General features: G+C 42.4%; 1 protein-coding gene across 1 annotated transcript in view; it reads left to right on the top strand.

The window, feature by feature from the left end:
* The window catches only part of NSD2 (nuclear receptor binding SET domain protein 2), a 170,228-nt gene that overhangs the window by 56,684 nt on the left and 91,691 nt on the right, over positions 1-21,853 (top strand). Inside the window, exons 4-7 of the mRNA XM_075066635.1 lie at positions 4,150-4,316; positions 4,741-5,232; positions 19,547-19,691; positions 20,740-20,817. Of these exons, the coding sequence (XP_074922736.1) occupies positions 4,150-4,316; positions 4,741-5,232; positions 19,547-19,691; positions 20,740-20,817 (882 nt within the window). The remainder of the gene's footprint in view (positions 1-4,149; positions 4,317-4,740; positions 5,233-19,546; positions 19,692-20,739; positions 20,818-21,853) is intronic.

Here is a 21,853-nt window from a genome sequence, read left to right as displayed (position 1 = left end):
GTTACAAACGGAAATGATCTCCTCCTTTATCCAGGAGCCATAGAAGAGATACTTACAGAGTAGAAAGGAAGAGGCTGCTTCTCCTGGTATTTCCTTATCCTGAAGAAGAAAAGAGGTCTTTATCCTATCCTAGATCTGAGAAGGCTGAACAATACATATGCTATCCTAGATTCAGGATCTATTCAAATTCAAGACTGGTTCATGGCTTTTGGCTTGCAGGATGTGTACTTCCACACAGCCATCCAGCTGGTCCACAGGAAGTTACTAAGAGTCACAGTGGGCATTAATCATTACCAGTAGTCTCCATGGCACTGAGAGTTTTCACAAAGTGCCTGTGGATAGTAGCAGCCTATCTGTGAAGGAAGAGCATTCATATCTACCCCGGCCTGGACAATTGGCTGAGCAAAGGTGTATCTCAACAGGAGACAATGGCAAGCTTTAAATATGCCCTTTTCCTTTGTTAACAGCTTGATCTTCTGCTGAACTACAAAAATCATCTCTTAGCTCATCACTAAGGATAAGATTGTCATGGAAGTCGCAGATTCCGTGACTTTGAGACCTCCATGACATTTTCCTCTTCAGCCCTCGGGTGACTGGGCTGGACCTGTCAGCTGGCAGGCTCCCAGAGCCCTTTTGGTGGTGAGAGCTGTCAGTGTTCCCTCCCCACTCTGAACTTTAGGGTACAGATATGGTGACCTACATGAAAGACCCTCTAAGCTTATTTACCAGCTTAGATTAACAGTAAGTTGCCATCACCAACCGTGTTCCAAATCTTAGGGGAGAGCCACTTGGAACTCTGCCTTTCCCCAGATATTTCCCAAGTCCCTAACCCTCCCTTTCCTGGCAGATTTGAGCCTAATTTCTCCTCCCCCCACCCCCAAGTCCTTAAGCCTTTTCCTGGGTATGCTTGGGAGTATACCCTCACCAATTAGTCCTGGTGAACACAGATCCAAAACCCTTGGATCTTAAAACAATGAAAAATCAATCAGGTTCCTAAAAGAAGAATTTTAATTAAAGAAAAAGGTGAAAGGAATACCTCTGCAAGATTAAAATGCAAGATAATTTCATAGACAAACAGATTCAAAACACAGAGGATTTCCCTCTGGGCCAAACTTTAAAGTTACACAAAGAACCCAATTTTATCCTCCCTCTATTTTGCAAAAGAAATCACAAATAGAAAATAAAAGTAATCTTATTACCTTCCTTTTCTAAATACTCACTACCCTATAGGAGTGGGGTGGCTTTTTCTTTCTTTGTGTCTGGCAAAAAAACACACACCCCGCACAGCCAAAATACTTTTTTTTTTTCCCGTCCAGATTTTAAAGTATCCTGTCCCCTGATTGGTCCTCTGGTCAGGTGTTTGGTTCCCTTTGTTAACCCTTTACAGGTAAAAGAAACATTAACCCTTAGCTATATGTTTATGACAGGGGCCCTGGAGCCTCCTCCTTCCCTTGCAGCGGGGCTTGAGCTCTCATCTCACCTGCTTCCGCAGGCATCCATGAATTTTTGTTTATTGCCCGTGTCCATGACTTGTACTAAAAATAACCATGACAAAATCTTAACCCTATTCATCACAAATGATAGTTCATAGGAGTCTTCAACTCCACATCAGTGAGAGCATAGCTTCCCAAGGCAGATTCTTGTTAATGCAGTCTCTGTTAATTGGGATAAGTAAACCCAAGTATGATGGTGCTGATGCATCTGGGACTGTTTGGGCCCTATGTCAGTGTGTATGCCACTTGTCAGGCTTCATCCTGTGACTCCGGCTTATATCAAGTCCGTACTCTGAAGCACTGTATATGAGCAAAAAAGTCATGGTTCCCTTTTCCCATCATCACAAAACTGAGGTAGTAGCAGGAACCCAAGAACATACATGGAGGAGTGGCAGTGTTGGCTCCCTTCCTTATAGTGACTAATCATGGTTGTGTCAGGGACAAGTTGGAGAGCCCACTTGGACTACCTATGAATGCAAAGGACCTGGCCCACAGAGGACATGAAGCTTCATGTAAAAGCCCTGAAGCTCAAGGCCATCGGGCTAGCTTGCATAGCCATACTGCTACTTCTCCTAAATTCCGCAGTGGAGGTACTGGTGGCTAATATGTGCCCAATGCACTACATAAATAAGGAGCTGAATGCTTTTTTTCATTCTTTTGGTCTGGAAGATATTGAGCTCTGGTCATGCTGCCACTGAAATGGGATAACCCTTATGGCTCTTCACCTCTCACAAGATAGCAGCAACTTGGTAGACTTTGTGAGCAGGCAGGTAGTTACCAATCATGAATGGTCACCACAGATGTCCATCATTGTAACAGATATTCCTTCAGTGGGAAACTTCCAGGGTAGACGTGTATGTCACCAACAACAATACCAAATGTCAGAACTCTTGTTCCAGAGGGAGCATGAGCCTGGATTTTTTACTGAACTCCTTCTTTCTCAATGGTCCCAAGGCCTCCTTATGCCTTTCAACTGATTCCTCTGCTTCTCGGTATGATATTCTAGATTAAGTGAGACAGATCAGCCTCATGACTCCTTACTGGTCATGGCAGTTTTGGTAGATGGATCTAGTATGTGTGTCCATCTAACCATCCATATAGCTCCCAGCCTGCCTACATCTGATTTCACAACACTGCTGCCAGATACACCTTCCAGACTTATATCACAGCACAGGTGTTGGCTGGTTAAGTACCATGGACAGAGACTATGCCCTATCAATCCAAGAAATCCTGATACAGAGCAGGAAGTAATCAACTAGAAAGACTTACTTATCAAAATAGGATTGATTCTCAATATGGACAGCTCAGCAGGGGCCGGACCCAGTGTAGGTGTCTGTATTGAAGATCCTCAACTACTTACTGCATTTAAAGAGCTGGCTTTTCATTTAGTTTGATGAAGATCTATCTTATAGTAATCTGTTTGCCATCACTTAGTGCAGTCTTTTCCAATAATTTCCGGTGGTGTCCAAGTTTCTGAAAGGGATCTTCCATACTTACCCATGAATTAGAGAAGTTACTTCTGTCTGGGATCTCAGTATAATTCTCCTGAAGCTCCTGGAGCCTCTCTTTGAGGATCTTTCAGAACGCTTCATCATTTTACTCTGAAGGCAGTCTCCTAGTAGCCATCCTGTTGGACAGAAGAGCGAGTGAACTATAGCAGTTTGTTTGATTCTCTTTACACAACAGTCCATAGAGATAAAATGATACTGAAACTTCACCCAAAATTCATCCCCAAGCTGGTCTTGGAATTTATCTGAATCATTGTTTACCTGTCTTCTTCCCAAAGCCTGCAAACTTAACTTCACTTTAACAAAAGATTTGTGTGGCATCTGGGTGAAGGGAGAAACTTTCTATCCAATCCAATAATTCAGCTTTTTTTCTCTAGTTAAATTTATACTACCTTATTTATTTGTTTCTTAAACAAAACATTTTATTGTGGAAGGCAAAAGAAAGCCTTTCCAACCCCTGTTTAGATCCTCTAAATTAATCTTAAAATTAACACCTGGTTTATATCAGAAGAAACTGATTTTTGGTGTCTTAAGCATAAGACCAACATTCCTCTTTCCAAAATAAACAGACAGCACAATGATCATGCTATTGTTCCGCCTGCATCTGTGGGTTCTCTTTGAATTAACATAGCAATTGGAGTCATTCCTTTTACATGAAGCTTCATAGATTAGTTTACTGAGGCCAGGTCTACACTACGCACGAAAATCGATTTTAGATACACAATTTCAACTACAAGAATAGCGTAGCTGAAATTGATTATCTAAAATCGATTTACTCACCCGTCTTCACCGCGCGGGATCGATGTCCGCGGCTCACCATGTCGAATCCGAAACTCTGTTGGTTTTGGTGGAGTTCTGAAATCAATATAAGCGTGCTCGGGGATCGATATATCGCGTCTAGATGAGATGCGATATATCGATCCCCGAGCAATCGATTTTAACGCGCCGATACGGCGCGTAGTCTAGACGTGGCCTGAGAGATGTCAATCTATTAGATTTTAGAAGGAAAACTGGACAAAAAGTATTTGTCATTGCTCTGCATACTGCAATTTACTGAAGGATTTCAAAGTGTGAAAGGTATTTAAAATGCTAATGCTAAAACCAAAACCAACCCAGTAACTTGTATAAACTTACTGTTAAATTTTCAGGACAAAAAAAGAGTTTTCGTCAGTATCATGTACAGTTTTTTGGCGATGCCCCAGAACGAGCTTGGATATTTGAGAAAAGCCTTGTGTCATTCAAAGGAGAACAACAGTTTGAACAATTATGCCAGGAAAGTGCAAAACAAGCCCTCCTTAAAGCTGAGAAAATAAAGGTAAGAGACTACAACACCTCCGTCCCCCACCATTCCCCCTCCCATTTTTTTGCAGGCTTTTTACTTGGTTTCTCTCCAATGGTTAGGTATCAGATGACATTTCTAAAACAATCTAGAGAGCTTTCATGACTGCTTGTTCTATAGCATCTTTTAGTGTTGCATTTCACATTTAAAAACACAGAATACATGATGGCTCAATGAGTGCTCATTACTTTTTGCTAATTGGCAAATATCACTGATTCACGCACAGAAAGATTTGTTTAGTAGTTCTTCCTTTATATCAGGACCGTTCATACAGATTTCACTGGAATATTTGCAATATAGACATACTGTACATTTAATCTTCTTCTAATTGTTTTTAATTATTACTGATGTTCTGTAATAAAAGGTAAACAACTCAAACTAGCTTATATTTTTCTTGCAGATGTTAAAGCCTGTTTCCGGGAAACTACGGCCTCAGTGGGAGATGGGCGTTAAGCAAGCCACTGAAGCACTAGGCATGACAGTGGAAGAACGGAAAGCCAAGTTCACGTTTATCTACATTAGGGACAGACCTCATCTTAATCCTCGAGTCGCAAAGGAGGCTGGTATTGCTGTGGAACCATTGGAGGAAATAGATGAGTCATGTTACTCGAATGAAGAAACCACTCAAAGTCTGAAATCGATGAAGGAGTCTGGCATTCCTAGCAAGAGAAGGAGGAGGACATCAAAATTGCTTGCAACTAATGACACACAAGAAAGTGGTCAGTCAGGGACTAAGAATACTACTCCCCAGAAAGCATTTGAACAAGGAGAAGCCAAAAGAGGACTAGGCTCTCCCATCAGTAAAAAGAGAGCTGCAGCATCCATTCCACGAAGCAGGAAGGGAGATGCCGTGTCTCAGTTTTTGGTCTTTTGTCAGAAGCACAGAGATGAGGTTAGTTTTTGTTGTGTGAATAAGTGTAAGTGTTGTTCTATTCGTGTTCTGCTTTTCACATGTATAGAATATCTTCTTTCTCCTAGCTGAAGAACATCTGAAAAGTAAGTTATATTTTTTTAAGATAGTCCACAGATGTTTAAGAAGCTAATCCCTGCCTCAAAGAACTTGTGTCTAAAGACACAGACAAAAAGTGGCGATGAGGATAAGGACAGAATAGAACGCAAAATAAATTGATTGTGGTGATTTGTTTTGTTAGTGCCATTATCCTAGTGCTGTTTTTTGTTAATTTATATTTAAATATTTATCCCCTAGTGACCTTTTATATAGTCGTTGTTAGTTCCTCTTTACATTTATTTTTAATGTATAAACTTATGTTCCCAAGTACCTTTCTGGCTTTCTGTTTATCCTTAACTCACCCATTCCCCATAAGTAAGTGGATTTACTCAACACTACTTGTTCCCTTCTCTTCCAATTCCCCAAATGTTCTTCCTCGCTACCTAGGAGGGAAGGGAAATTGCAACCTTTCCCTAAATAAATAAATGAATCTCTCAACAATTGTCCAAAGTCTGTAGTCTAATGGGATGTGGACAAAGGCCCTCCTTACACCCTTCTGGTGTAAGGATGATCTTGTGTTTAAATAATAGCCTTGCCCAGCATCCCATAGGAAGTCTGGTGGAGCCAGAAATGAACCTAGCTACTTGGGTCCTAGGCTATTGCCTTAAACACATGAACATTATATATCTTCCTGCAACCCTCGTTCTCATTCTGTTTATTCTGTGCACTGAATGAGGCAGGTGTCCTCTAGGAGAAAAAATATATTCTCTGATGTAATAAAGTCTTTATTATATTACTGTAACATTTTTTGACAGTTTTTTAAATGTAATTTCCTAAGCTTTAAAAAAAATTGAAACACAAATTCCACTGTCTGGATCCATATTGACCATCTGCAGTATGGGTCCTCACCAATGCGTGAATCCAGGACCTTTATAGATCTCCACCATTTAGCTGAAGGAGTAACTGCTGACAGTAGTAGGTGGTGGTGATTCTCTGTGTGGAGAGGAGAATGCTCTAGTGCTTACAGACAGCCTAGTCAAGCACATAGATTTGGCACATTCATTCTGATGAGGGGATGAGACTTGGGTCTGCCATATTAGACCTCTGATTTCTATTTCCAGCTGTGCTAGAAATCCCCTTGTGCAGGCTCTGTAAAATGGCAGGGAGACATGTTGCTTCCCTTCCTCTTAAGGTTAGAGTATGTGGGCTTGCCCAGTAATATAGGCGGTAAGGTGAATGAAGTTAATAACAAGTCAGTGGAAGAGCAGAGACTACAACTGCTGATCTTCTGATTCCCAGCAGAGCCCACCTTCCCATAGACCAAAAGATATTTAGCAGCTGTTGCTTTGTTTGTGTACCATGTAGAGCAGTTTAGGGAATGCCATGGCAGTGGGTCTGCAGGAAGCTCTGAGGAGATGGCAGTATGCTCAGTACAGCTGAAATCTTCAGAGATTTTAGCGGCAAGCAAAAGTTCTACTTAGTATGTGTAAATTATGATTTTTTTTTATCATCCCCCTGAGGTTTATAACTTGAAGAAATCTGGTGAAATTTTTCACCGTGATAACAAAAGCACTCCTCTGACTTCAGAATTATTCCCCAGGTCAGATTTCAAGTTCCTGTTCCAAAACATGAAGGCACTAGAGCTCTTCAAGGAAACAGTAAGGAAAAAATTAACAGTGGGAAAATTTACTTATTTTTCCCTTGCCCTCTCTTTTGGAAACAACTTAGTTTGCTGATACTTAAAAAATCATCCTGAATGAGCATGAGAAAATTTGACCAGATGGTTAAAGTTCAGCAAAGTTATAAGTATCTGAAAACTGATTTGTAAAGGAAATTGTTGAGCAACCTTAATTCTCTAGATGTTGCTACGAAGTCTGCCTAGAATATCTTAGCAACCAAATGGTTTTGAAATCCATTATACTCCAATATTAAACCCATTTTTACATTTACAGAAAGCCAGTTGGGTTTTGGAATCTTTTAATAATGGGGTGAAATAGTCTTCAGTTAGTTAGGAGCATCTGGATTACTATTCTTTGAATGCTCTTTCAGGCAGAAACTTATTAAAAACAAAAGCCCCCTTTCAAATAAAGCAGTTCTTCTTGGAGTGATGGTCTCAATTGTATTCCACTGAGAGTTTACGTATGTACACCATGTGTCCAGAGCTGGAGAAGTTGAAAGAAGTGGTGTCTGTCAGTCCACGCATGCGCCCTTGCTTTGCCTCATGGTTTCGTCTGAGGTGACAAAGGGCAAGGTGTAGCAACCGCATATCCAGTTCCTTCTCACCATCATATGGTCTGGGTCAGCACTATTCATATCCTCCTGTGTATGATGCACCTTTTAAAAGAGTATTGTGTGTGTATATATAGGGCCCTACGAAATTCATAGCCATGAAAAATGCATCACAGACTGTGAAATCTGACTATTGTAGGGGAAGAAGAGGGACAGGGCTGGGGCATCCATCTGGGGCTTTCTACTGTGCATTGGGGGCCAAGTACTAGTCTGAGTGGGGGGCTGGAGAGGAATGGAACTTCCTCTTCCCCTGCATGACTGCTCTCGGGGAGATCAGAGCCACCTCCAGGTACCCTCCCTTCAGGAAGTGCTCTGGCTGTACTGCCTTCAGAGCCCAGCTTCAAAGGCAGCACAGAAATAAAGGCAGCAATCACATGACCACCCCCTGCAACATCTTTGCGACCAACCCCTCAACTCCGTTTTGGGTCAGGGCCCTCAGTTACAACACTGAAATTTCAGATGTAAACATATGAAACCATGAAATTGACTATTTTAAAAATCCTATGACCATAAAATTGACAAAATGGACCATGAATTTGATAGGTACCTGTATGTATAGTTGTTTTTTGTAGTAATTAGCTGTTTTTACTCATTTTAGTAGTTATTTAGAGTTGATTTGAGACTTTTAGGGCAAATCTGTTTGCTTTTAAACCCTCCACCCCGCACCATGCATGGGTGCTGGACTAAGCCAAAGATCCCAGGCTTGAAAATCTGCACCTTCTGCCAGTTTTCCTTGTTGATCAGCGATGAACATCCGTGCTGGTTCTACTGCTTGGGCAAAGCCCATATTTCATCCTGGTGCAGAGTCCTGCCAGTCCTTTCCAAGTCATACCCAAGAAGGCCAGGCTCTCCACCTCAAGAAGCACTTCATGAAAGTTGCTATGAGACCTCAGTCAGACCCAGGCCAGGAAACCCCACCCATACATCGGCCTGAGATAGCCAGGAATGTGTATCTGGCTATGAAGATAGAGTCCAGCTCCAGTGATACCACCATTATGGACCCCATGGCGGGGCCTAGTCAAGAGGTAAGGAAGAATTCACATAAGCATGACATTAAGTCTTCCTCTAAACCAAAGAAGGGAGACTTGCCTTCCATGAGTTCCAGCCATGGGGTAGCAGTGCACTTCAAGAAACACAAATGTGACAAAAAAAATGCATGTACCGGCGAATCTGCTGATGTCAGGTACCAAGCCATGCACATTGTCAGTGTTGGTTTCCAGTAAAGTATGAGACCTGTTGGCTCTGGGGAAGTCCACCCTCTGGCTACAGAAAGGGTGCCATTAAGACCAGGTAGGCTGTGAAAGGGCTAGAGCACCACGAACTGTTTGTTTGCCCTGTGATCTCCATGCCTTCTACTCCCATCCACCTCTGGGGAGATCAGATCTTCCACCCAAGACATACCACAGTCAAGACAGCCTTCACCACATCCTCCAGTGGTCCACACACTTCCGCCAGTTCCGACAGTACTGCCAGTGGAACCAGGGTCTGAGTTTCCGTGCTCAGAGGATTTGGGAGAAGCACAGGGTCCGCCCATCTTTTACTGCTTCTACAAGTATCTGAAGAGGCGGTCTACATTTGTAGCATTATCCTCGTTTACAGCTGCAGAGGAGCCAATAGTTCCCTACACCCTGAGGCCTGGTGCAACATCCACTGGATCCATCATGCTTGCCCTGTTGGGGATCCTCCATTCCCCTTATTCTGTCTAAGAGGGACTAGAAGGGCAAGGATAAGCAGTCATCCAGACTGGTACGATCAAGCATGACTCAGTCATCAATACCTCCCTAGTCAGGACCCTCAGTACTATGCGGTAGATCTAATTTACCTCGATTTCAGTAAGGCGTTTGACACGGTTCCGCATGGGGAACTGTTAGTTAAATTGGAAAAGATGGGGAAGAATGTGAAAGTTGTAAGGTGGATAAGGAACTGGTTAAAGGGGAGACTTCCAGCCGGGTCGTACTCAACGGGTGAATCTGTCAGGCTGGAAGGAAGCTACTGAGTGGGAGTCCTCAGGATCGCTTTTGGGACCCGATCTTATTTAACCTATTTATTACTGACCTTGGCACATAAAGAGCGGGAAATCGTGTTAATGAAAGTTTTTGCGGATGACACGAAGCTGGGGGTATTGCTATACACGGAGAAGGACCGGGATACTATTTCAGGAAGATCTGGACCACCTTGTAACACTGGAGTAATAGTACTAGGATGAAATATAATAGTGTCGAAAAGTGCAAGGTAAATGCACTTAGGGATTAATAATAAGAATTTTAGATATACGTTGGGGACGCATCAGTTGGAAACGACGGAGAGGAGAAGGACCTTGGGGTATTGGTTGATAGCAGGATGACTATGAGCCGCCAATGTGATATGGCTGTTAAAAAAGCAAAAGCGTTTTTAGGATGCATCGGCGAGGTATTTCAGCAAGGAGAAGGAGGTGTTAGTGCCGTTATATACGGCGCTGGTGAGACCCACTGGAATATTGTGTGCAGTTCTGGTGTCCCATGTTTAAGAAGGATGAATTCAAACTGGAACGGGTCAGAGACGGGCTACTAGGATGATCCGAGGAATGGAAAATCTGCCCTTATGAAAGGAGACTCAAAGAGCTTGGCTTTGTTTAGCCTGGCCAAAAGAAGGCTCCGGGGGATATGCTTGCTCTATATAAATATATCAGGGGGATTAACGTTAGGGAGGGAGAGGAATTATTTAAGTTTAGTACTAATGTAGGCACGAGGACGAATGGGTACAAACTGGATATTAGGAAGTTTAGACTTGAAATTAGACGAAGGTTTCTAACCATTAGGGGAGTGAAGTTCTGGAACGGCCTTCCGAGGAAGTAGTGGGGGCAAAAGACTTATCTGGCTTTAAGACTAAGCTTGATAAGTATATGGAGGGGATGTTATGATGGGATAGTTTAATTTGGGCAATTGATTTTGGATTATCGGCAGATAAGTCTGCTCGATGGTCTGTGAGGGATGTTGGATGGGATGGGAACTGAGTTAACTGCAGAGAATCTTTCTTGGGTGCTGGCTGGTGAGTCTTGCCCACATGCTCAGGGTTTAGCTGATCGCGCATATTTGGGGTCGGGGAAGGAATTTTCCTCCAGGGCGGATTGGCAGAGGCCCTGGAGTTTTTTCGCCTTCCTCTGCAGCGTGGGGCATGGGTCGCTTGCTGGTGGATTTCCTGCAGCTTGAGGTCTTCAAATCTCAATTTTGGAGATTTCAATAACTCAGTCATGGGTTCGGGTTTTATAAATGTGTATGGGTAGGGTTTTGTGGCCTGCCTTGTGCAGGAGGTCAGACTAGATGATCATATTGGTCCCTTCTGACCTATGAGTCTATGAGTCTATGCAAACTGAAGCATCAGATACCATTGCTCCTGCTTCAGTATGCTCAAAATCTACAGTACCGTCTGCTTCCATTGCCAAGCACGCTACTATGTCGGTACCGATCGTTCACTCAGTGCTGCAGGAATTCAGATACTCAAAGAACTTATCAGTGGTAGATAAACCAGAATCTCCTCAGTTCATGAGTACTGAACACCTCTTGGTAGATTGGACACTGGGGTGTCAGTACCATCACCTTTTGGTATTGTCAGACTCTCCATTCTCTTCTGCTGGTGGCTACCTTCCGTTGGAGGACACTGAAGAAGGGGAAGACCTTTCTTCAGTCTCATCCATCTCCATGGAGGATTCGCCTACATATCCATACAGGAACCCATTCTTTCTCTCCCATAGGAGAGACCCTGATGCTTGACACCAAGGGTGGTGGGACCAATCCTGGATGCCACGTTTCTCCCACCTGGGCTCTCAGTGGCTATACTGGGATCCCTGGGCTGCTTACTGATTGCAGTTGACCAGATCACTGGCTCTAACACATGATGTTAGATGTTTAGCCGTTTCCTCCCCAGCCAGTTCTGCAACAAAAGGAGATGTTTGAGCATAGGCACATGAAGCCGCTTCATACTCTGTCTCTTCGTCATCTCCAGATGAGGCAGTCATGCCTCCACCAGAATCCATGGTCAATAATCTGTGTAAGTTTCAGGATCTTATAAAGCAGGTAGCTGACAGTCTCTTCAAATACCTCTTGAAGAGGCCAAGGATTTGCAACACAAATTGCTTGACATTTTGCAGTCAGGAACACCCTTTAGACTTGTGCTACGCATTAATGAAGTACTCCTGGACCCAGGAAAGACAGTTTGGCAAACGCCTGTTACTGTTCCATCAACTTGCAAACAGACGGATAAAAAATATGTCCCCTCCAAGGACTCCAAATTTTTATTCTCCCACTCCTTACCTAAATCTCTGGTAGTGGTTCAGTGAATGAACAGGGTAATCAACACTACTCCAAGTGTGCCCCTTATGACAAGGACCAAAAGCATACAGACCTGTTTGGACAGAAGTCCTGTTCTTCCACAACCCTTCAATTTTGGATCTCAAACTATCAGTGTTTATGGCCAAATACAGTTTCACAAACTATAATAAATTCATGGTCTTCCACAGGAACAGAAGGAACAATTTCAGGCTATCCTTTTGGAGAGTCAGTTATTAGTCAGGATATCTCTTTAAGTGTCTGTAGTTGCTACAGACACCACTACCAAGTGCATCTCTACAGTCGTGGTTATGCGTAGGGTATCATGGCTTCAACTCTCAGGGTTCCTGAGGGAGCTTCAGAATACCACTGATGACCTCCCCTTTGATCGAAAGCTTTTTTGCAGAAACTATGAACAAATCTCTTCACATGCTTCACTGAAAGACTCCAGAGCCATGTTAAGATCTCTGGATATAGCAGTCACAAACAGCCTGGAGAGTTCACCTGGCTCAGTTCTTTGGATTTTACAGATTCACTGAATCCCACCAGGAAGAGAGAGAAGTTCAAGAGAGAGTGTGTTTCTTACCCTCCTTCCACATGTACCCAGCCATCATCATCAAAACAATAGTTTTGAAGGGTCGTAGAGGGTTCAGATTCTCTCTCACTAGTTGAGCAGCTGCAACCCTTTGCCCACCTCACCCCTTTTAGTGACATCCTTCCTCATTTCCATCATGCTTGGAGGCAGATCACTGCAGACAAGTGGGTCATAGAGGTCCTAACACTTGGATACACCATCCACTTTACATTGCTCCCTTCCTTGTCCCTGTTTATAGACGCGTCTCACGAGCCTTTTCTGAGAGAGGAAATAGACTTTCTCCTTCAATTAGGAGTGACAGAGCCGGTCCCAGCTCCTCACAGATGAAAGGAGTTCTAGTCAAAGTACTTTGTACCAAAGAAAGATGGAGAGTGGAGACCTATTTTGGGTCTAAGACTATTAAATTCATAAAGTCTGAAAAGTTTTTCCTCGAGTGCTTGCTCATATCGATTCCAATTAGATGTGCACACGCTGCGTGCACAGTCATCAGAAGGTTTTTCCCCTAGCAGCATCGGTTGGGTTGGCTCTGGATCCCTTGGAGTCGTGCCTTCATGGCACCGTATATAGGGCCCTGTCAACCTGCTGCCTCCCCAGTTCCTTCTTACTGCCAGTGATGGTCATTGGAGGGTTTTGTCTTGTTTTCATGAGCAATCCTCTAGCATAGCATTTCTGTAAATAGACAGTTTAAGAAGTTGTTTGTAGTTAGTTAAATATTTGAGGTCAGGGTACTGGGGGGTGTTTTCCCTCCCCTGTTTCCCAGGCCTGGGGCGTGCCTCATTCCCAGGGGTTTAAGCCGTGTGGGGTTTGCTAAAAGCCTGTGCCCAAGGGCAACCCATACTCAGCTTGTCTAAAGTGGTTGGAGGAGTCCCATCAAATGGACAGGTGAAAGATCTGTAGGAGTTTTTGTCCCTGTACGAAGAAAGAGAAGGACCACAGGATAAAGTTACTGCTAATGGAAGCAGCGCTGCGCCCTCAGTCCGAGTCGAGCCACATGGAGACTGCACTGGGCTCCTCAGCATTGGTGCACAGTGTGCCAGCTTCAATCCAGGAGGTGCTGTGGAAGGACTCTGGGATCAGAGATCCTTGGCACCGGCACTCCCCAGCACTGATCTCCACAGCACGGTAACAGTCACGGCACCGATCAGTTTCCTGTCCCAAGGAAGAAGCATAGGAAGATGGACAGGAGGTGCTCACCCTCCCGAGCAAGGGAGCAGGAATCATCCAAGGGAGGGCGACACTTGCAAGAACAGACCTCTCCTCCTGCTCAACAGCCATCACTATCTACTCCAGGCCCATGGGAGGGACCATTAAATCTGGTGCCACCGAAGGAGACCTGGGTGGAGGATTTTGAACTCCCTTCCACACCTGAGACTTATGAGGTTGCCTTCACCCTGATAACTCCAACGGGTCCTTACTCTCCTGATCACAGAGGCACTGCACCAGCCCCAAGGCCCCAGACAACACAGAGGCTACCTGTGCAGTCCAGGGGCAAGGCGGCCATGACTTGGCAATGATCTCCATTGCCCTGGCATCAACGGGCACAATGCCGCTATGGTCTCTCTGCGCAGACTCCTGGGAGTCTGAATCAGACACAGACTCGTATGTACTCCATGGAAGCCAGCACCGTAGCTGCTGGCACTTCCAGATTGCGGGGATGACTAAAACCTTCCCCCTGGTACCATGACCACCACAATGGAAGTACCAGCTCAGATGCAGACTCAGTGGCCCTTCTGGACTCCGTAGGCTTACCATCAGTCACAGGGGTCTGCCTCGGCATGCTCTGAGAGAGAGACTGCATCCAGTGCCAGGGATCTCTCTTGAGTGTCGGCCGCTGCTACTACCACTAGCACCACAATCATACCATACCTGGCACTGACAATAGAGCTGGCATCGCACCAGGCACCCTGTCTGGCACTGCGGCTACGATCAGTGCTGTGGAAGGCACTGCAGCCAGCGCAACGACTAGTACTGTGCCCAGCACAGATACGGACTCCGATTTGGGGGTGGAGTCGAAGCATTTTGAGGAACCGATGGGCAGGAGGGGCCCTCCCTAGTTCGGGGTTCCTCATCATCATCGTCTCCAGATGAGGTGGTGGCAGGAGCATTTTCGGGGCCTCCCCCTCCTGACAGCAGAGCCCACCTTAAACTCTTGAGGCGGATCGCTCAGAACCTCAGCATACAGATGGAAGAGAACACTGAGGTGTCAGACCCAATAGTGGACATTTTATCCCCAGCAAGACCCACCAGGGTGGCCTTTCCCCTGATTAAAACCATTCAGGAGAACGCAAAAACTCTCTGGCAAATGCCAGGCTCTCTGGCTCCCACAGCTAAAGGAGTCGAGAGAAAGTACTTCATGCCCTCCAAAGGCTACGACTATTTGTTCACCCACCCCCCTCCATACTCGGTTGTTGCGGTTGTCAATGAAAAGGAGAGGTAAGGACCTACCCTTCGAGCTCAGGATGCGAAGAAGCTGGACCTCTTTAGGAAGAAGATATACTTCACTGGAGGACTCCAACTTCAGACTGAAAACCAGTAGTGATCCTTAGCTGGTATAACTTTAATTCATGGGGTGCAATGTCCAATTTTTTGGACCTTGTCCCACCAGACTCTAAGCCAGAATTCTTAGCTCTCGTGGATGAGGGCAGGACAGGCACCAAGACATCGCTGCAAGTACCAAATACAGAGGTGAAATAACTTCTCTACTCCTACTGAAGTTTTCCCTGATTATGTATCCCAGGCTTGCAGTAGCTCTTCCGGGCACAGCATCACATTGGAATCTCATGTTCAGCTGACTGCAGCACCGCTCCCAAATCTCTTTGAGTCACTGCTTCTCACGATAGTCCCCCATTCTATAAATAAGTTCTACCTTCTTTGTTCCTAGATGTATACATTTCCATTTAACAGTATTAAAACAGATTTTGTTTGCTTCTGCACAGTTTATCAAGCAATCCAGACTGCTTTGTATCAGTGACCTGTCCTCTTCATTATTTACCACTTCCCTAATTTTTTTTTAATATGCAAACTTTTTATCAGTTTCTTTCAGGTCAGTGATCAAAATGTGAAAAAGCATATGGTTAAAACCAATCCCTTTGGGACCCCAGTGGACACGCATGCACTTGATGATGATTCCCTGTTTACAATTATATTTTGAGATCTATCAGTTAGCAAATTTATAATTCATTTGTGTGCCTTGTTAATTTTGTATCGTTCTAGTTTTTTCATCAAAATATGTGGTTCCGAGTCAGATGACTTACAGAACATGATTATCTTATCAACCAAACCTGTAATTTTATTTTAAAAAATCAAGTTAATTTGACAGGACCTAATAATATCCATAAACCTATTTTGATTATCTCCATTACTAACCTTTAATTAGTTTATTAACAGAGTCCTGTATCAGCCATTCCAGCATCAATCTTGTCCAGCATCAATGTCAGGCTCACAGGCCTGTAATTATCTAGGTCATCTCATGAACCCTTTTGGAAAATTGACACAACATTGGCTTTCTACCATTCTTCTGGATCTTCCCCAATGATCCAAGACTTACTGAAAATCAACATTAATGATCCAGCAAGCTATTGATCCAGCTCTTTTACAACCCTTGAATGCAAGTTATCTGGACCAGGTGATTTAAAATGTCCAATTTTAGTAGTTTCTGTTTAACATGTTCCAGAGGTAACAGTGGAATCAAAAGTGTGTTCTCATCACCATATGATGAGGCTATATTATGTTTTTTCCCCAAATACAAACCAGAAATATTTGTCTTTTTTACATTACTATTGATGGTTCTGCCATTTCCATCTAGTAATGGATCAATGCCATTCTTTTTGTTCCTAATATTTTAAAAAAACTCCTTGTCCTTAACTTTGCTGGCCATTAATTTCTCCTTGTATCCCTTTGCCTCCTTGTCAGTTTTCTCCAGTTCCTAACTTCAGAATTATATTGATTACTATCAACTTCCTCTTTCTTCCATGTCTTGTATCTTATTTTTTATAGCTGCCTTTGCTTCTGCTCTAAATCAGGTTCATTTTTTTGACCATCACAGCCAGTGGGATTGTGGCTTTTTGTGCAACAAGTAAGGTGTTCTTACATGATTCCCAATTATCACTCAAGTTTTTTTATTAAATTCTTTTTCCTGGCTGAATTAGCTCATAATTATTTTCTGCTTTGTGAAATTGGCCCTCAATTATTGTGGAGTAATCTGCAAGGTGAAGTGATGGCTGCTTGAATATTGGGCCACTTATTGTGTTTTTCAAGGAGTTTGATAGGTGGGCTTCTCTGAAGGGAAGGCATTGACTATTTCAATTGGTAGTGGGCATAGTTATTCTATGCTAGTTTTTACTAGAAAGGAGGGGCATGGATCTCATTCACAAACTGGCTCTAAAACTTTCCTGGGTGCTTGAGTTTTGAAATGTGTGGTGAGGCCAAACTCAGTAAGGGTGATTTGGTGGATAATACTCGGATCTCGGATGGAATTCTTGTTACTGATTGTCACCATACATGTTCAGTTGATCTCATAATGAAGTATACTGACAGCTCTCAACATCAGCCCATGCTTGGGTCTGGTGTCTAAGCTATCCAGTTTGGTTTGATAAGTGCTGGTTCACAACACGGAATAGCTCTGCTGGATGTGACTCTGCTGGGTTGATTGTGGAGGAATAGGATACTTGTTTTGTATCCTTTATTGGAGTGGTGCATTCCTGTAGGAGAGATTTGTGCTGCTGGCAAATGGATTCAGAATGTGATTTGCACCACTGGCACTCTTTCTGCTTGGACACTTCTTCTTGTGAACCATAATTATCTCAGGGGGTGTGGGCTGGTATCAGTAGTAATGGACATCATGTGTTTGGACTGCTGAGCTAACTCATTGACACTTTGTCCTTGTATTTGTGTGGCTTGTTCCCTTAGGTTAAGTTGAAAACCTGGAAAGTCTCTGGGAGTGGGCAAGGTTGGGTTGTTCACTGTGCTAATGAATAGGAAGGAAGGCTCTGATTTTGCCTAGATGAGGTGATGGGGAGACCAGGAAAGTGATATGTTGGCAACGTCTCTCATATCTACTCCTGGGCTGAAGATTGGTTTAAATGTATGTCCAGTTGCATGTGTAGGTGCAGAAACTTCCAGGACAATCCCATGGTTTTCAAGTAGGCCATTAGATCAAGTACTATTGTATAACTTGCATTCTATATATGGAGATTGAAGTAACAGGGCAAGGAATTAGGGAGATTCCAGTACTATTGCGCAGTCGTCATTAGTTCTTCCAGGAAATTGAGAAGGCTTCTATATGGACCTGTGTATACCACTAAGGGTCCTAAGTGTGTCTTGTCCTTCTCTTCATAGATGCATTCAAATATTTTTGTCTTGGGTGGGATAAATATTTTTGTCTTGGGAGAGATGTCTTCTGCAACTGAGATGGTTGGGGAACAGGATTGCTACTTCTCCCCCCCCCCCCCCCCCCCCGGTGTCTGTCTTTGTCCTGTGATGTATAGAGCAGGTGTTCTCAACCCTTTTTGCACATGCTATAAAAACTCCAGGGCCCATTGAGGGGTGGGAAGGTGGCCTGGGTTTAAGCTGCCGGAGCAGGGGATTTGGCACTCCCAACTTCAGCCACGGGTGTGGGTGGGGTACTCAGGGTTCTGGAATTCCCTCACTTGCAGGGAGAAGGGCTTGGGGCGTTAGCCCTGCGGGGTTAGGGGCACAGGAGCTTCTGCCTCTCGGGGCTCCCAGCTTTAGCCCCACAGGTCGGGGAACTCAGAGCTTTAGCTCCATGGGTGGTTCCAGGGCTTGGAGCTTTCAGTCCCACGAGAGCATTGGCGCTCAGGGCTCTAGGTTTCAGCCATGGGGCCTTGAAACGTGCTCATGGCCCCTTTGGGGCCGCAAACCCCTGGTTGAGAAACACTGGTATATTCTGTGGGGTTGGATGTATTACGATAGGGTTAGAAGTGACATTGAACCAAATCTTAGTGATGTAAGCAAGGCTGGGTGCTCTATTAAAAATAAAATAATGAATGGTGCTGGTTTTATTGGTGGCTGATCTTGTATTCATCAGCAGAAGATTAGGGTTGTTGTTGTTTCCTTCTCCGTTTAATGATTTTTTCTGATTGAGAAGGTGGTTTTAGGGGCCTAGCCTTTGGGTTTCTCCTATTGTGTGGTGCTTTTGAGGGATGCTGCCTCAGTCCAGTGATAGCTTGGATTTGGGAGGATACATGGTACTTGGAGTCCAGATCTGAATGTGGTTATGAGTCAATTCTCCAGATCTGTAGACCAGAAGACTTGCATGATTTTAAACCACATATTGATTTCACTTTAGTATCCCATTTAATATTTTAAAGCTTTTAAATTTAGTATCTGCTTTTCCATTTTTGTTAAACAGATTTCTCTACGCTACCTTACTTTCCAAGAGTATATGATCAAATCCGAGCCAATATGCTTAAAACGCAAATGTTTTTGTATCCCAAAGATACCTACCACACTTGGGCTTCTTCATACTTGATTGGATTTAAACAGAGTAGTTAGAGTATAGAATAGAAGAAAATATAGAATATATTCTAAAATAATGTAAAGTGGTCTGGGAAAATCTTAACTCTAAATTATTGCAGCACATATAATAATTATTATACCTGCCAAACTATTTCTGAATACTTCTCATTACTTCAGTGGAATCTATGAAAGCCATCACTTGGTTTTTTTCCACTAATATTCACCTAATTTTTTATTGTGGTATTTATTTAAATTTTGCTAACTATGAAATTACAAGATTTTTTTTTCAATGAGGTGGTTCATTCATTCTCAGTATTGTGAATGTTAAAAGGTATCCAAGTTATTTTTTGGAATTATTTATTGTACTTCTAAATTCATGGTGCTGAAATCTGTGTTGCTAAAACCTTATTTTTTGGGATAAATGGGATATGTAGGAATCTTCCAGTCTGTACTGTAGTAGTTCTTTATGAATATAGTACAAATTTTAAGTGGATTTGTATGTATTAAACCACTATATTAGAATAATACAGATCTATACAGCCCTCTTTTAATGTTTGTCTCATTAATGTATGCCCCATTTTTGCATAAACAGGTGGTTGCTGAACATCCAGATGCTTCACGTGAGGAGATTGAAGAACTGCTTGAATCGCAGTGGAACATGCTTAGTGAAAAACAGAAAGCTCGCTATAACACAAAGTTTGCCATAGTGACCTCTCCCAAATCTGAAGAAGACTCTGGTAAACGTAAAACTGTGCTAGTGTACTCTAACTAAATTTGATATACATAGTGATGTTAAACTAAGCACATATTTGAGACCTGTAGGGAAAACAGCTATCATTGTTTTCTGGTTTTAATTCTTGGTGTTTGTGCCAATAGGAAAAGAATGCCAATGGTTACAATAAAAGCAATCCATGAAGTCTACATTCCTTACTCATTGTTCTACAAAGTTGTTAAATGTAAACATTCTACTGTTTAGAGATTGGTGGGTTCTCCTTCTTCTTCTGCCCATAAGCAGCTGCCATTATCTTCACTGCCCACTAAATGTGGGTGGTGGGAAAGGGAAAATCAGTCATTTTTATTAATGTAAACTTATGAGTTAGTTCTTAAGAATAGTTTAAGAAGTGGTTTATAAAATATAACCAGTACTGTCCTTTCTTTATATACACACACACACACACACACACACATATATTTTTAAAAAAGTGTTACCTCATAACATCCATCAGCTCAGGAAGCAAGTATTCCAAACTGTATTCTAAACCTTTCTTCCATTTTTGGCATTTTATTGTGGTGTACTGCAAAGCTTTTAGGACCGCATAAGAAATTGCAGGATAACTTTTTTGCTGTTGGCTAAGATTCATGGTCTTGATAAACAACAGTTTATTTAGAATTTTGATACGATAATATGAGTCGCTCTTTGGAGTAGCTTCCTTAAGAAGAAAGAATGGAGGGTGTGAGGCATTTGCTTGACCCTTCTCAGTCCAGTTACAAATGTCTGGTATACATAGTGTTTTATAGCACTATAGGAAGGCCTGCTGTGGAAGTATTTGAAGCTACCAGGTGCTGCTTTGGGTAGTGACAAGAATGAGAGGAAGTGTTTGAAAAATTGTCAGATTCAAAACAAAAAAAATGTATAAAAATGGCAGTCAGTTTTTGTTATCTTTCTGTGTGTGAAATAACATTTTGTGGAAAATTGGTGAAGTTTTTAACAGAATTTTAAGTGTCAAATATTTGGATATCAGTTTTTTTTTTTAAAAAAAAAAACATCATTCTGTATCTCTCAAGGTTCATCTCTGAAGAATATTGGAGAGGCCAAACGTAAAGTGTTTCAAGACTCACCTAAAAGGAGATCAAGATCCAGAAGTAATTGAAATTTGTGTTATGTGCAATTAGTTCATCATTATAAGTAGCTATGGAGTGTACCTTTTTTGTAATCACCCACGTATCATAACCTCTTTATTTCTTCTCAGATGTTGTCGACTTTGACTTAGTTTTAATAGATCCCAAATTAAATATCTAAACATTGTAGTACTGAATTTTATTCAACTTCCTCAGTGTCGTATTGCAAGAAATGTAATTGGAATTGTACCTGTACCAGGTGTTTCTAGTACATATCTTTGTGTACATTTTCAGTTCTCTATAAATGAAAACATGTCAGTTCAATCATTCCCCCTCCAGACCCTACTAGAAAACGTATTGGATTTTTTTTTGTTTTGTTTTTGTTTTTTAATGCTGGCTTTTTGTAAATAGCAGGTTCTCCTGGAGCCATTTTAATTTAAGTTTCAGATTCAGAGCTGCTTTGAATTTAAGATAGTAAAGTCCTAAATCAATTGAATATGGAAAAAAACCAATTTGACAACTATTCTTAATTTTAAGTTTGTTGCCTTTCTTTGAAATGTTTATCAGAAATCAGTTCCCGTTGAAACAGCACACTTCTAACTGTAGAACAATTTTAAAATGCTAACTTTTGTTAAAGATTTTTAGATAATATATTTATAGTCTAGGACTCTGTAATTTCTCCATATTAAACATGCAATATTGCCTCTAACCTTGGAAAGAACTGGAGGGTCAATGTTAAGAGTAAGTGTACTAGGTCTCATCATGCATCATAAATGAACCAGACTTCATTCTAAGCCGTTATCATGCCAACTGTACCTCAAAATGGTAGATAATTAAACTTAGTAAGTGGCTATGTAGACCAGTCACTGACCTTTTGTGTTGGAGCTTTACACTGAAATTAAGCAAATGAATTATTATATAAAGAATTCATGTAATCTTAAACAGAACAAAACAGAAGCACAATGGAGTTTTTAAGGCCTTCTATGCACTTGTATGTTTAAAGATAGGAATTGCCATGCAAGAAAAGGCCAATGGTCCATATGATTGGTGATATCCTGTC

This window comes from Chelonoidis abingdonii, chromosome 5 (genome assembly GCF_003597395.2).
Source record: "Chelonoidis abingdonii isolate Lonesome George chromosome 5, CheloAbing_2.0, whole genome shotgun sequence".
Taxonomy (NCBI): Eukaryota; Metazoa; Chordata; order Testudines; family Testudinidae; genus Chelonoidis; species Chelonoidis abingdonii.
This window is presented reverse-complemented; position numbering and strand designations above follow the sequence as displayed.